The sequence below is a fragment of the Pelophylax lessonae genome (genome assembly GCF_965119305.1).
Source record: "Pelophylax lessonae genome assembly, chromosome: 11".
Lineage (NCBI taxonomy): Eukaryota > Metazoa > Chordata > Amphibia > Anura > Ranidae > Pelophylax > Pelophylax lessonae.
Window position 1 is genome coordinate 184,275,003 of NC_138778.1, and position 13,612 is coordinate 184,288,614.

The 13,612-nt window shown below is 43.8% G+C and overlaps 1 protein-coding gene across 1 annotated transcript in view; it reads right to left on the reverse strand.

Annotated features, from left to right (window-relative positions):
- The window catches only part of SCN4A (sodium voltage-gated channel alpha subunit 4), a 250,242-nt gene that overhangs the window by 127,753 nt on the left and 108,877 nt on the right, over window positions 1–13,612 (reverse strand). Inside the window, exons 5-6 of the mRNA XM_082272569.1 lie at window positions 9,995–10,123; window positions 3,689–3,780 (exon numbers count right to left, since the gene is read on the reverse strand). Coding sequence (XP_082128695.1) covers window positions 3,689–3,780; window positions 9,995–10,123 — 221 coding nt within the window. The remainder of the gene's footprint in view (window positions 1–3,688; window positions 3,781–9,994; window positions 10,124–13,612) is intronic.

A 13,612-nucleotide genomic window follows, 5' to 3' on the forward strand; every position in this document is an offset into this window, starting at 1 on the left:
AGATAAGGCTCATGACCCCAGATATGACTAGCTTTCTCAACCTGCGATCAGATCATGCATATTTGTAGAAAAAGAAATAGCCGCACATCCAGGGATTCCAAAGTTTCAAATTTCCTTTAATTCCAAAATGTTGCAAGTGATGGCACCAAAGACACCAACATGAAGTCTCGTAGACTTCATGTTGGTGTCTTTGGTGTCATCACTTGCAACATTTTGGAATTAAAGGAAATTTGAAACTTTGGAATCCCTGGATGTGCAGCTATTTCTTTTTTTACAAGTGTTCCTAGGGAGGCGGGCCGGGGCCAGCACTCTATGGGATATTCTATCTCCTGGCAATCACTACACACCATACACCTGGAGCAGCGTTCTCTTTCTTCAGATCATGCATATTACTCTATATCTCAGCTTAGCAACAGATATGGCTCATCGTAGTTTTACACCAATATAATCTTTAGCGAAAACTGAGCTAAAAAAAAAAACATAACACTGGAAAGAAGTTTCTCTTTATCTAAGGCCCATGCAGAGTGCACTTTAAAGGCAAAAAAACACTGTCCACAGAGGTAGTTGAGCAGTCATTATTGGAATGTATTTTTTAAAAATGCATCTACCTTTGCGCTTTACAATCTTTTCTAACCTAAAAGAGTATAGCCCAGCACACCTGTCATATTAAATAGGTGCTAACAATATGTAAAAAAGTGTCTAAGCCATCAAACAATTATCACAAATACATTGGAATTGTAACAATCATAAAAATCTCATATAAACTTTTCATCATTTTCCAAAATAGTGTGAGCAAAGAAAGGATTTCCTCGGAGCTGCACTTCCATGCTGTCCCTATGCTGGGTGTATATGAATGGCAACCTCAGCCTTGACTTTGACCAGGCCACACCTCCAATGCATTTCACTCCGCCCCTCAGCGCTTAGTGTAAGAAGAGGTTTTCTGTTCAGAGTTGTGTTTCTGTTCAATCCCGCCGGGACTTGGCAAATGCGCATGCGCGAACGCCCACGCGCGAATGCATGAACGCGCGCACGCAAGCACGCGAACACGCAATGTGACAGATGCTGGCGCCAAATGGACTATTTAAACTCAGCCCTTGCTCAGCTCCAGTGCTGCTTTGTCTTCAGCCTTGTTGACCTGAACCTGCTACCTGTATCCTGTTTACCAGTACCAGACCCGGCTTGTCCTGACTATCCTCTGCTCTCCGCCTGCACCGACATCGGCCTGTCCCTTGACCTCCGCTCCAGTCTGCTCCTTCTGGCTCCTGTATGACCGTTTGACTTCTGACCCGGCTTGTCTCACTACGCTCTTGCCACCAGCACCTGTTGCCTGCATACCTGCTCTGGACCTACCCGGCTATCCCTGTCTGTGGACTTCAGCCTGCTTCCAGCTACATCAGGCACTCGTGCTATTTTATACTCGGCATCTCCTGTCTGCACTATCAGGGGACCCGAGTCAGAGGCGTAAGAGAGGCCTTCCTCACTGTTCAGGCTCACCTCCAGGTACGTGATACTTAGCAATGGGGATCTCCAAGACTAAGCTCCGAGGGGCGGGGGGAAATGCGTTAGTGGAGTGGCCTGGTCGGGTCCAGGCTGAGGTTGCCATTCATACACTCAGCTTAGGAACAGCACAGATGTGCAGCTCCAGGGAGTCCATTCTTTACTGCCAGTGATTGTATGAGCTTGGAAAAGCTCTCTGCCCTGTCGGCAATCACAGCGGTGGATGTTTCGGATTCACACCCCATTCCATCGAGCTTGAGCGGTACACAAAGCAGTCCAGGGTTCCAAAATAGTGTCCTTGGAAAAGAATTGCCCAATTTAAAATGTGCTTTAACAGTTTTCAATCACTCATTCATTTTATGAATGGTTCACCACTATGCACACCCTAATAGATAAACACTCACCAGCTGATATGGTTTACACCTGTGCATTTTATGTACAGGTGTGTTAAAAAAAATCCTGCTTGGTACATGTTTGATGTGCTTTCATGACAATGCACATAATATATAGGGTTCAGTACTCACCTAAACTCACCTAAAATGCACCAGACAAATGTGAAGTAACCCTAATTTGGTTAAAACTCACATTTTAGCTGGATCCATTCTCTCATTACCTCTGTCCCCTTCTTCCATTGTGTAGGCTCTTTTTTCAGTAGCAATTCAGCAGAAATAAGAGAAAAGAGACTATCATAGCATGAAACCTTTAAAAATGTTATAAAAAAGCTATATAAAAAGAATTCACATTCCCATGTGATATAAAGAACTCTTTAAGAGGCTCTTTATTGGACAGCGCTACCTCCATGCATCAAGAACAGATGCACCAATATTTCTGGTTGGATGTAAGGACATCTCAGTCTGCTCCCACGCAACATGTTTCATCAAAATACGACTTCCTCTGGAGTGGTGTCTGTGCCAATGTCTGAACAACCTTATATACAAAAAAGCCTCCTCTTTCCTTTCTTTTCCTTTGATCCTTCAGTCTCCGAACATTATTTATCCAGTGGGAATAAATCATTTGACATGTTATTTTCTTTCTGTAATTATTGCAATTTCCACCATATTGGTGGATACACCTAAACACAAGTTTTGACCAACTCGTGGTGGTAAATATTATCTGGTGAGTGCTTATCTCTTAGGGTGTGCACTGTGGTGAACAATTTATGATATTGGTAGAAGACACAGAGGAGTAATTTAAACTGTTGAATCACATTTTGCACTGGGCACCTATTTACAAGGAAACAGTTTTGCAAGATGAATTGTTTCAAAGTGTACACTTTTCTATGACATGCAGGGCTGGGACAAGGGTTGGGCAAGATGGGCGGCTGCCCTGGGTACTGTGGTGTTATGTGAGGTGCCACAAAGAGATTTGGGTGGAGGGGATTTGTGTTGGAAAGAGGAATTTGGGGGCAGCAAGGGGTATTGCTCTAGAAGGGAACATTTGTGTGTGTGTGTGTGTGTGGGGGGTGCCAAGAGTGGTGATTTAGGGGGATTTGTGTTGTGAGGGAGGACGGGGGAAGAAGATTTGTGCTGGAGGGGGCATTTGAAGTGAGGGAGAGATGTGTACTAGGAGGGGAGATTTTAGAGGTAGAGGATTTGGGGGGGCAATTGAGCTGCGGGGATAGGGGGACAAAGACTTGTGCTGAAAGGGGGATTTGTACTGGGAGGAGGGAGAATTTATGCTTAGGGGATAAGCATGCAGATTAGTGCTCAGTGTTTTTGTGGGGGGATTTTAGCTGACACATAATGCTGATACATCTGGGGGGGGCGCAGTTTGGCATGTCCACCCTGGGCTCTAGATGGCCTTGTACTGGCACTTATGACATGCACAGTTCTATTTGTACTTGCATATATGGTTATGGCAGATTTGGATTCTAACAAATCCAGTGTAGTATTGGTGATAATTGCTTGATGGTTTAGACCAGTGTTGGCGAACCTTGGCACCCCAGATGTTTTGGAACTACATTTCCCATGATGCTAATGCTCTCTGCAGTGTAGTTGAGCATCATGGGAAATGTAGTTCTAAAACATCTGGGGTGCCAAGGTTCGCCATCACTGGTTTAGACACTTACACTTAATGAGCACTTGTTTAGTTTCAGAACACTAGGAGCACTGATCTACAGCTACAGCTATTGCTGGTATGTATACAAGCCTCAAAAGAAACATGCCATGAATGGAGTAAAAAGAATACAAACCTGGAATTACAGTGATTGTTTTAAGTGCACGGAGGACACGGAATGTCCTGAGAGCAGACACATTCCCCAAATCTACAAATTCTGTAGTGTAACTAGAGAGATAGTAAAAGAACATGGAAAGATCTTGAGGAAAGTTAATTAATTTTCAGACTGAAGCCAAGACCAGACAAACCATTCCATGCATCCACCAGAAGAAGCCGATATCTAAAAAAAAACTGGTTCAGCCAATGCATTTTTCCTGTTATTAGTTTGTAGCAAATTTGTCAGGCTAGGGTTAAAGTACAAACATGGTCAAAAAAATAAATAAGAAGGCTATCTCCGCTCTAGTCCTTTTGGGGAAAATGCTAGTTGCCTGGCTTTATTTAGCTTCCCTAGGCTGATGTCAGCTGTGTGAATCTGCCACTTGCACCGGCTCACCATTGGCTGGATTGCTAAGAGACCACTTACCTTCTTCTATGGAGTAGTTCCCTCAGTTCCTTAACCAGAAAGATAGCAAGCAGGATTCTATAGCGTTCCAGGCCAGGAAAGGAGTGACTCCATTAGGTGAGTAGTTCCCTCACCTGGGTGACTCTGTTGCTGACAATGGTTTGCCGGTCGCACAAATGCAGTCTAAAAACATGGCCTTTACCACTAAGTTCCACACCCACAGATAAGTCAGTATTCCCAATTTCTAGATTTGACCCAGATGACATACTCAAAAGGTAAAGTATCATCATTAAAAGCCAAGCATTTAGCATTTTTAGGAAAATCGATGAGCAGCAGAAGCCTACACATTCTGCTTGACAGGTTTACATGAATTGAGTACCTTTGGTTTATTAATAAAAACTCCAGCAAAAATTAAAAAAAAAAGTTAGAACCCAATTTTATTCAACCTGTTACTTAAAGTGGAGTTCCACCCTAAAATTATACTTACCTCCATCTTCTCGCTCCGGGTCACCTGAAAAACAAATGGATAATCGAAATCTTTTTTTTTTTACTTACCTCGTTTATAAGAAAATATACTTACCTTACTTCCTCTTCCTCCCCTCGGCGGCCACGGCGATTCGTCACTTCCTGGCTTTGCAATGATTCCTGGGAGCTGAACGTCATCGCTCCCAGGAATCAATGCGTCTGCACCGGGCCTGACGTCAGTTCCGGTGCAGGCACCGTCATACCTTGCAAAACAGCTTCTGGGCATGCCCAGAAGCTGTGCAGGGATGACGCTGTGGCACCGGAAGTGACGGCGGGGCCGGTGCAGTGCATCGTGGGACCGAAGAAGACGGAAGAGGATGCAGAAGAGGATCGCGCTGGCTTCAAGCTGCCCACACCTGAGATGGCAGCGCTGGAGAATACATTTTCAAGGTAAGTATTTCTTATAAAAAGGTAAGTGCAACCCGGGACAGATCAGAGGCTATCCATTGTGGAATGTACTAGCCCCGACTGTCCCGGGGGTATTTTTATTAAAAAAACGTTCACTCCGCTTTAAGAATGAGACTGAAAGCAATCGCAGGTTTCATTGTTCAGTGACTATATCAAAGGACTTGGTTTGTAGTCTCACCAACTAAAGGCCACTCCTAGATGTGGAAGCAATCTTCAGAGATCCAAGAAATGATGCAGGTGACATGATATCTAGTAATCAGGGCCACTGATAAGGGGGGGGGGGACCACCAGTCCTCTTGTAGGGGGCCAGGGCAAATAGGGGGGCCCCAACAGCACGGGGAATCGGTGCGGTCGGGCGGAGGGGTGATTACAGAAGTAAGCCCTGTATGGCTCTCTGCAACAGCTGAAAGCCAGTTTCTCCCTCTCCTGCCAGCTTTCACCTGCTGCAGGGAGAGACACAGAAACAGGGCATCATTCCTGTAATTGCTTCTCTGACATTGATCCCCCTCCCTTTTCTGCCTGCTTCTGATCCCCCCCTTTCCTGTGTGTCCCCCTTTCACTGTGCCGCACCCCCCCCCCCGCCCCACCCACCCACAGTGCTGCAGGCTTCCATGTCCTATAAAAAAATAGCAAATTGTAAAAAAAAAAAAAAATAATTAAACGTCCTAATAAATAATTTAAAAAAAATGTAAAATAAAATAATTGTAAAAATTTTAACATAAACAAAAAAGTTATACATTTTATTTTTTTTTTAATGTAAAAAAACTAATTAAAAAGGGCTAATTCACACAGGTTCTCTGTTATGTTTGTGTCTGCTAATAATGATTTTAGTGTATTTTTAGTGAAAATATTGTCTTGATAAATTCGGAGGGGGGGCCCTGTCAGGTAGGCTGTATGGGGCCCCCGTGATTTCTAACAGCAGCCCTGCTAGTAATAGTGAGTGATGAGGAGGGTGCATGGAATTAACCCAGCAGGCTCTGATGTTATTACACCCTGACAGTTGGCTGAACTTCCCAGCCTTTATATTATTTTCACTAACATGACTTCACTCCGTGTACTCTCCCAAAAGTAGCTACAAATCCATGCCCTAACCATGCCTAACTGAACGTTCCATTAAACAGAACAGCCTTGTGTCTATCTGCTAAGATGGACATAAACATAAAATGATTGTTGTAAATGAACCAGATCCATAGGAAAATCTCATGATCTTATGAGATACAGTGATAGACAATATTGCCAATTATTTTCCGATCACTACGGTTGTTCTCCTCTGTGATAAGCCAGTGCTGGAGTCTCTTATGGCGCTTTTCCACTGCATGGAACCGAACGGTTCGGCACGCTTTTGTGCTTTTCCACTGCTGGTACCGCATGGTATAGGGTCGGAACGGTTCGGTACGGTACGGTATAGGTTTGCTTTTCCACTGCATGGAACCGAATGGTACAGTACGGTACGGCTCTGAAAAAACAGTACCTACTCGATTGTGGTTCCAACAGGTACCAAACTGGTACCATATCCCACAATCCTTTGCATGCAGTCACTACTAGCCACTGATTGGTCAGAGAATCCCACCCACCCCGTTGTTATCCCACCCACTTAACTTTAGTACTACTTTAGTGGAAAAGCAAACCTATACCGTACCGTACCGAACCGTTCCGACCAGTGTTGGGGTAGTTACTCAAAAAATGTAACTAGTTACTAGTTACTTCTGTAAATTGTAATGAGATTACTTTACTAGTTACTGCATTTGAAAAGTAACTTCACTACTTATTACTTTACTTTCCTCTTTCTTAATTGACTGTGTAGAAGAAGATACATGACACTCTTTCTGCATAGACTTTATTGTATAAACACAGGCTTTGGGAAACATGAGAACAAAACCTGAAAAAAACAGAATAAAACATAAAGTGCAACAAAAAGTCATAAACTTCATCCCTCTCTATTCTTCGAAATAACAATTGTTTTGCATGGCTTGGGTAACGCAGGAAAGCGCGTTCCTATAGCCTAGTAAAGTAGTGTAGTTACTTCCTATAGCCTAGTAAAGTAGTGTAGTTACCAATATTAGTATTGTAACTAGTTACTTTACTTAGTTACCAAAAAAAGTAATGTAGTTACTGTAATCAGTTACTTTGTAACTAGTTACCCCCAACACTGGTTCCGACACTATGCGGTACCAGCAGTGGAAAAGCAAACCGGGCCGAGTAGAGCCGAGCCGGTACGAGCCGGTACTTGCAGTGGAAAAGTGCCAATAGTCGCTACATGGACCTAAAATATCGCTGATAGCAGCACTTCATAAAAACATGCTTAAAGTGGAGTTCCACTCATTTTTGTGTTTATTAAAAGTCAGCAGCTACAAAAAGTGTGGCTGCTGACTTTTAATAAACACACACTCACCTGTCCCACGATCCAGCAATGCGGCCTCGATCCTCTCCCTCTCCTCTCAGCGGTGTGGGCATCTCTAGCGTGGGCACCCGGCTGTGATACCTTACAGCTTCACAGCCGGGTGGGTGAGTCGTGCTGCGCATTGTGAATGGCCGGGGAATCTCCTGGGACCTGTGACGTGTCCCAGAAGATTGCAGGGAGGGAGGGGGAGAGGAGAACTTCCGCTCGAGCCCCATAGGCGGCCCAAGTGGAAGTGGGAGTGGGTACCTGTCAAATCTAGGTACCTCTCCCCCCCCCCCCCGAAAAAAATTGACATGACAAATGTGGCATGTCAGGGGGTCAGGAGTATTTAAAGCGGAAGTTCCACTTTTGGGTGGAACTCCGCTTTAAAGTGTTACTCAACCCAGGAGCCTGCATTTACTCTATCTGGTCTCCCACAGTACACAGAACATGAAAATACAGTTATTTTAGTAAATATAAACTGCTAAATATCTTTTCTCATCAGCAGTATATAGCAGTCTTGTGACTTCAATCTGGTAAAAGCTAGCAGGATGCGTTTTCATTCTCCTCTGACTGTCCTATGAGGATGCAGGACCCCTGACCCTCTGTCTGGACAGTGCGAATTGGCCCTGTGCTGATCACATGCACCCTCCCAAGTGTAAAAAAAAAACTCCCTAGCAATACACACCAAACTGAGCATGTGCAGAGTGACTCCAAACGCTCTGTACTATCAGGAGATGGATTGGGACAGTGGAAAAAGTGGAGAATCAGAGAAGACAGAATCAAACAGCCTTTTTACAGTGCAGAGGATTAACCCCTTAGGTTCCACAGTGAGTATAACAATAATACTTTACTGGATATGCAGACTGATTTTACTATTGTGGGTTTAGTAACATTTTAATGCTACAATAAAGTAATGGAAATTTTTAGGATGAAGTGATGTTGATCTACTACAGAATGAAGTCAAAACTCAGCGGCACTAAGTTCACAACTGCAATGGAATGTCTATGGCCACCTTAAATCCAAACTGAAATTTTAGTTTAACCGGTTGCCGACCGCCGCAAGTACATATACTGCGGCGGTCAGCCCCGGCCAGGCAAAGTGACGTACCGGTACGTTACTAGACTGGGAGCAATAGCGGGCGAGCGCACGCCGCCGGAGGCGCGCTCCCACCTCGGCTCGTTCACGGACACCTCCGTGCGTGTGACCGGCGGACATCGGGTCACTCGCGATCGTCCGCTGTGAAGGGAGAAAGGCAGGCGGCTAATGTAAACAAAGCTGCCTGTCATTCTTCCCTGTGTAAAAGCACTGATCTAACGGTCCTGCTATGTAGGACCGTTGATCTGTGCTGTTACACACATAGCCACATCCCTGCACAGTTAGAATCACACCCCTTGGGACACACTTAACCCCTCCCTCTCCAATAAAGTTAACCCCTTCCCCGCCAGTGTCATTTTTACAGTAACAATGTATATGTATAGCACTGATTACTGCAGTAATGTCACTGGTACCCCCAAAAGTGTCAAAAATGTCAGTCAAGGGTCCGATATGTCCGCCGCAATGTCGCAGTCCTGCAAAAAAAAAAATCGCAGATTGCCGCCATTACTCGTTAAAAAAAAAAACAACAAAAATGACAAAAATCTTTCCCTTAGTTAGTAAACGCAATAACTTTTCGGCAAACCAATCAAAATACGCTTATTGTGATTTTTTTTTACCAAACATAGGTAGCAGAAAACAAATTGGCCAAAAATTTAAAACAATTTAGATTTTTACATTTTTTTGGGGAATTTCATATAAAAAAATGTGAAAAATATTGTAATTTTTGCAAAATTGTCGCTCTTTTTTTCATAATAGCGCATGATCAAAAATCACACAGGTGATCAAATACCACCAAAAGAAAACTCTATTTGTGGGAAAAAAAGGACGTCAATTTAGTTTAGGTACAGCGTCGCACGACCGCGCAATTGTCCGTAAAATTCACGCAGTGCCGAATCGCAAAATACCCCCTGGTCAGAAAGGGGGTTAAATCTTGCGGGGCTTAAGTGGTTAAATGCACTAAAGGTGCATCAAAAACAAAGAAAAAAAGTTGTGCACAGACAGCCCAATCATTTCAGTGCTCTCTCTGCAGAGGTCTGACACACCCCCTGCAAAGACCAATCAATAGCTGTTATCAACAAAGCTCCCTGCTATTTGGAGAGCTCTAGCTCTGACTCAGTAGGGGGTGTGTCAGACTTTTGCAGAGAGATAATGGTTTCCCACAGAGAGCAAAGGGTCCTCCTCTGCAGAATGTTGGCAAGGGACAGGCTTTTCTACTCAGTGTGTGACTGCTTTCTGAAGAAAATTAACTGGAAGACCTTCTACACCTTTTGTTTTGATGCACATGGAATGTAATAAAAAAACACACCTTTTGGAAAAAAAAAAACATGTTCAGTAAAAAGCATGTTAATAAAACGAATCTCACAGACAAAAATATGTATCTATTGTTAGAACAGTACAAGCACACATTTCAAATGTTAAATCCCATGCAAGGAAGTTAGTAACCACAAAAGTGTCTACCTTCCACTTACGCCATGACAATGACACAGAAATCCAGCCAGTTCCATGGGTCCCTGAGGAATGTAAAACTATCGATACAAAAGCCTCGAGCGAAAATCTTTATTAAGGACTCAAATGTATAAATGCCCGTAAACGTGTACCTAAAATCAGAGGTAGGACAAAGACAGGGACAAAAAGTAGATTATAGAGAAAGAGAACTAAAACAAAAACAGAGAGAGAATAATAACAATAATAATAAGGCCCCCGTTCACATGCAAGCGACGCTACTTCGCACCGCGACCTCCGAGGTCGCGGTGCGAGCAGCGCGCCGCGACCTCGGAGCGGCCGCCACGGACTTCATAACATTGAAGTCTATGGCGGTCACCTCCTGGTCGCCCCAAAGAAGCTCCAGACCCTTTTTCTAAGTCGGAGCTACTTGTGTCGCTCCTATTAGAACGGGTCCACAGCTTCCCTATGTGAGGCGACCTACGGCAACCTGTGAGGCGACCTAGTGTGAACGGGGGCTTAAACGATGTATTTGTTAACACATTATACCAGAAAATAAAACAGAAACTGATTAACAAAAATTATTATTAATAATAATAATATTAATAATATTATAGGTTTAGTACAGGTATTAACACCAGGGGTAGTTGATCCAGGAAATATGCAGTTCCGTCCCGGGGAATCAGGAAGGAATTTTTTTCCCCATTGGGGCAAATAGGATCATGTTTTATTGGGGGCTTTTTGCTTTCCTCTGGATCAACTGTGGGTAAAGGATTTTGTATAAGGAGCTTTTCTATTTGTGTGTGGGGTTTTTTTTCTAGATGGTATGGTGTCTTTTTTCAACCTAACTCCAAAAGATGGTAGCCATCTTCAAATATATATATATATATATACATACATACATACATACATACACACACACTGCTTGCTCAAAAAAATTAAAGGAACACTTAAAGGATGGCACATCATTTTGATGGAAATGAAAATGATCAACCTACAGAGGGCTGAATTCAAAGACACCCCAAAAATCAAAGTGAAAAAATGATGCAGCAGGCTAGTCAATTTTTCTGAAATTTCATTGCAGCAACTCAAAATGGTACTTAGTAGTTTGTATGGCCCCCATGTGCTTGTATGCATGCCTGACAATGTTGGGGAATGCTCCTAATGAGACGATGGATGGTGTCCTTGATATTTCCTCCCAAATCTGGACCAGGGCATCACTGAGCTCCTGAACAAACTGAGATGCAACCTGACGGCGTTGGATGGCCCAAAACATAATGTCCCAGAGGTGTTCTAGTAGATTTAGGTCAGACGGGCGTGGGGGCCATTCAATGGTATCAATTCCTTCATCCTTCAGGAGCTGGATGCATACTCTTGCCATATGAGAGCCGGCATTGTCATGCACCAGGAGGAACCCAGGACCCATTGCACCAGCGTAGGGTCTGACAACGGGTCCAAAGATTTCATCCCGATACCTAATGGATGTCAAGGTGCCATTGTGTAGCCAGTAGAGGTCTGTGCATTCCTCCATGGAAATGCCTCCCCACAACATCACTCACTCACCACCAAACCTGTCATGCTGAACGATGTTACAGGCAGCATAACATTCTACATGGCTTTTACAGACCCTTTCATGTCTGTCACATGTGCTCAGGGTGAACGTGCTCTCATCTGTGAAAAGCAAAGGGTGCCAGTGACGGACCTGCCAATTCCGGTGTTCAATGGCAAATGCCAATCGAGCTGCATGGTGCCGGGCAGTGAGCACAGAGCCCACTAGAGGACATCGGCCCTCAGTCCACCCTCATGAGGTCTGTTTCTGATTGTTTGGTCAGAGACATCCACACCAGTGGCCTGCTGGAGGTAATTTTGTAGGGCTCTGGCAGTGCTCATCCTATTCCTCCATGCACAAAGGAGCAGATAGTGGTCCTGCTGATGGGCTAAGGACCTTCTACAGCTCTGTCCAGCTCACCTAGAGTAACTGCCTGTCTCCTGGGATCTCATCCATGCTCTTGAGACTGTGCTGGGAGACACAGCAAACCTTCTGGCAATGGCATGTATTGATGTGCCATCCTGTAAGATTTGGACTGCCTGTTCAACCCGTATGGGGTCTTGGGTTTGCCTCATGCTACCAGTAGTGACACTGACGCTAGCCAAATGCAAAATTTGTGAAAAACAGTCAGGATGAGGAGGAAAAAAATGTCAGTGGCCCCCACCTGTAAAATCCTTCCTGTTTTGGAGGATGTCTCATTGTTGCCCATCTAGTGCACCTGTTGTTAATTTCATTAAAACCAAAGCAGCTGAAACTAATTTACAACCCTCTTTGCTATTTAACTGACCAGATCAATATCCCAGGAGTTTAACTGTTTTGATGCTATACTCTGATTAAAAAGTGTTCCTTTAATTTTTCTGAGCAGTGTATATATATTATATATCTCAAGTATATACAGTATACACAGACAGTATGTATTGACATACCCCCAAGTCTAATATTAAAGAGCAGATTCACACATTCACACTCGTGTATTGTAAAATGGCTTGTCACCTTGTCACAGGCGTTTTACCTCATTTTAACTCATGTATGGTGTCATTCACTCACACATATAGCAAATAAAAGAGCCTGTGTTATTGCACAATGCTCAGATGTGAATACAATTTGTGTTGTTGTGCATTTTTTTCCTGTACCCAGGAGTGTTAAAAGCCTATTCTAAATAAATGAGTTAACACAACACGCCTTAACGCATGAGAATGTTCACATAGGGCATAAGTGGGAATTGCCCTATAAGGATGTGACAGAGGGCAGAAGCGGTCTTTGCCCTCGTTCACATAGGAGCAATTCAGTTTTGTTTTGCTGTATTTTTAGGATATTTGAAGAACACTTACCTACTTGCATATGTTGCCCCCTCGCCAGCTGGACCAAAAATGCTACAGAATGTAAGTGTTTCCCTGCCCCTCTGTGTCCACCATGGTGACCCAGCCTTTGAAATTGGCCAAAGACTTGTCATCAGAACAGGTATCCCCATGGAAAGAGTTTCCCTTCTTGTTCTGGTGACAAACGTTTGGATTTTCCGTCACTTTTAGGCTCAGTTCACTATGGGGCGACCTGCCGGACGGCTTAGTCTCCTGACAAGATGCGCCCCATTCAGTGCAATAAAACTGTTCTAATCAGAGCGACTCAAGTCGCTCCGACTTAGAAAAAGGTTCCTGCACTACTTGGGGATGACTTCAGAGTGACTTGCATTAACTTCTGTTAAAAGTCGTTTGCAAGCAACAATGAAGTCGCGCTGTGTGGTGCGACTTCAAAGTTGGGCAACTTTGAAGCTGCGCTAGTGTGAACCGAGATTTAGTCCCAGTGAAATGGTCACCAGGACAAATGGAGAGGGTAAATATTTCCAATGGAGACAGACAGCAATCAAAAAAACTTGACAGGCGTTTTAAATGCTCATTGCTATATCCAAAACTATAAAAAGAAAAAGAAAAAGGTTCTGTTTGTAGATACACTTCATAAAAACAAAGTACCACTTAAAGTGATTGTAAAGTCTATTTTGTTCCCTATACGTAAAAATAACAAACATGTTATACTTACCTGCTCTGTTTCAGTTAGTTTTGCACAGAGCAGCCTGGATCCTCCTCTTCTCGGGTTCCTC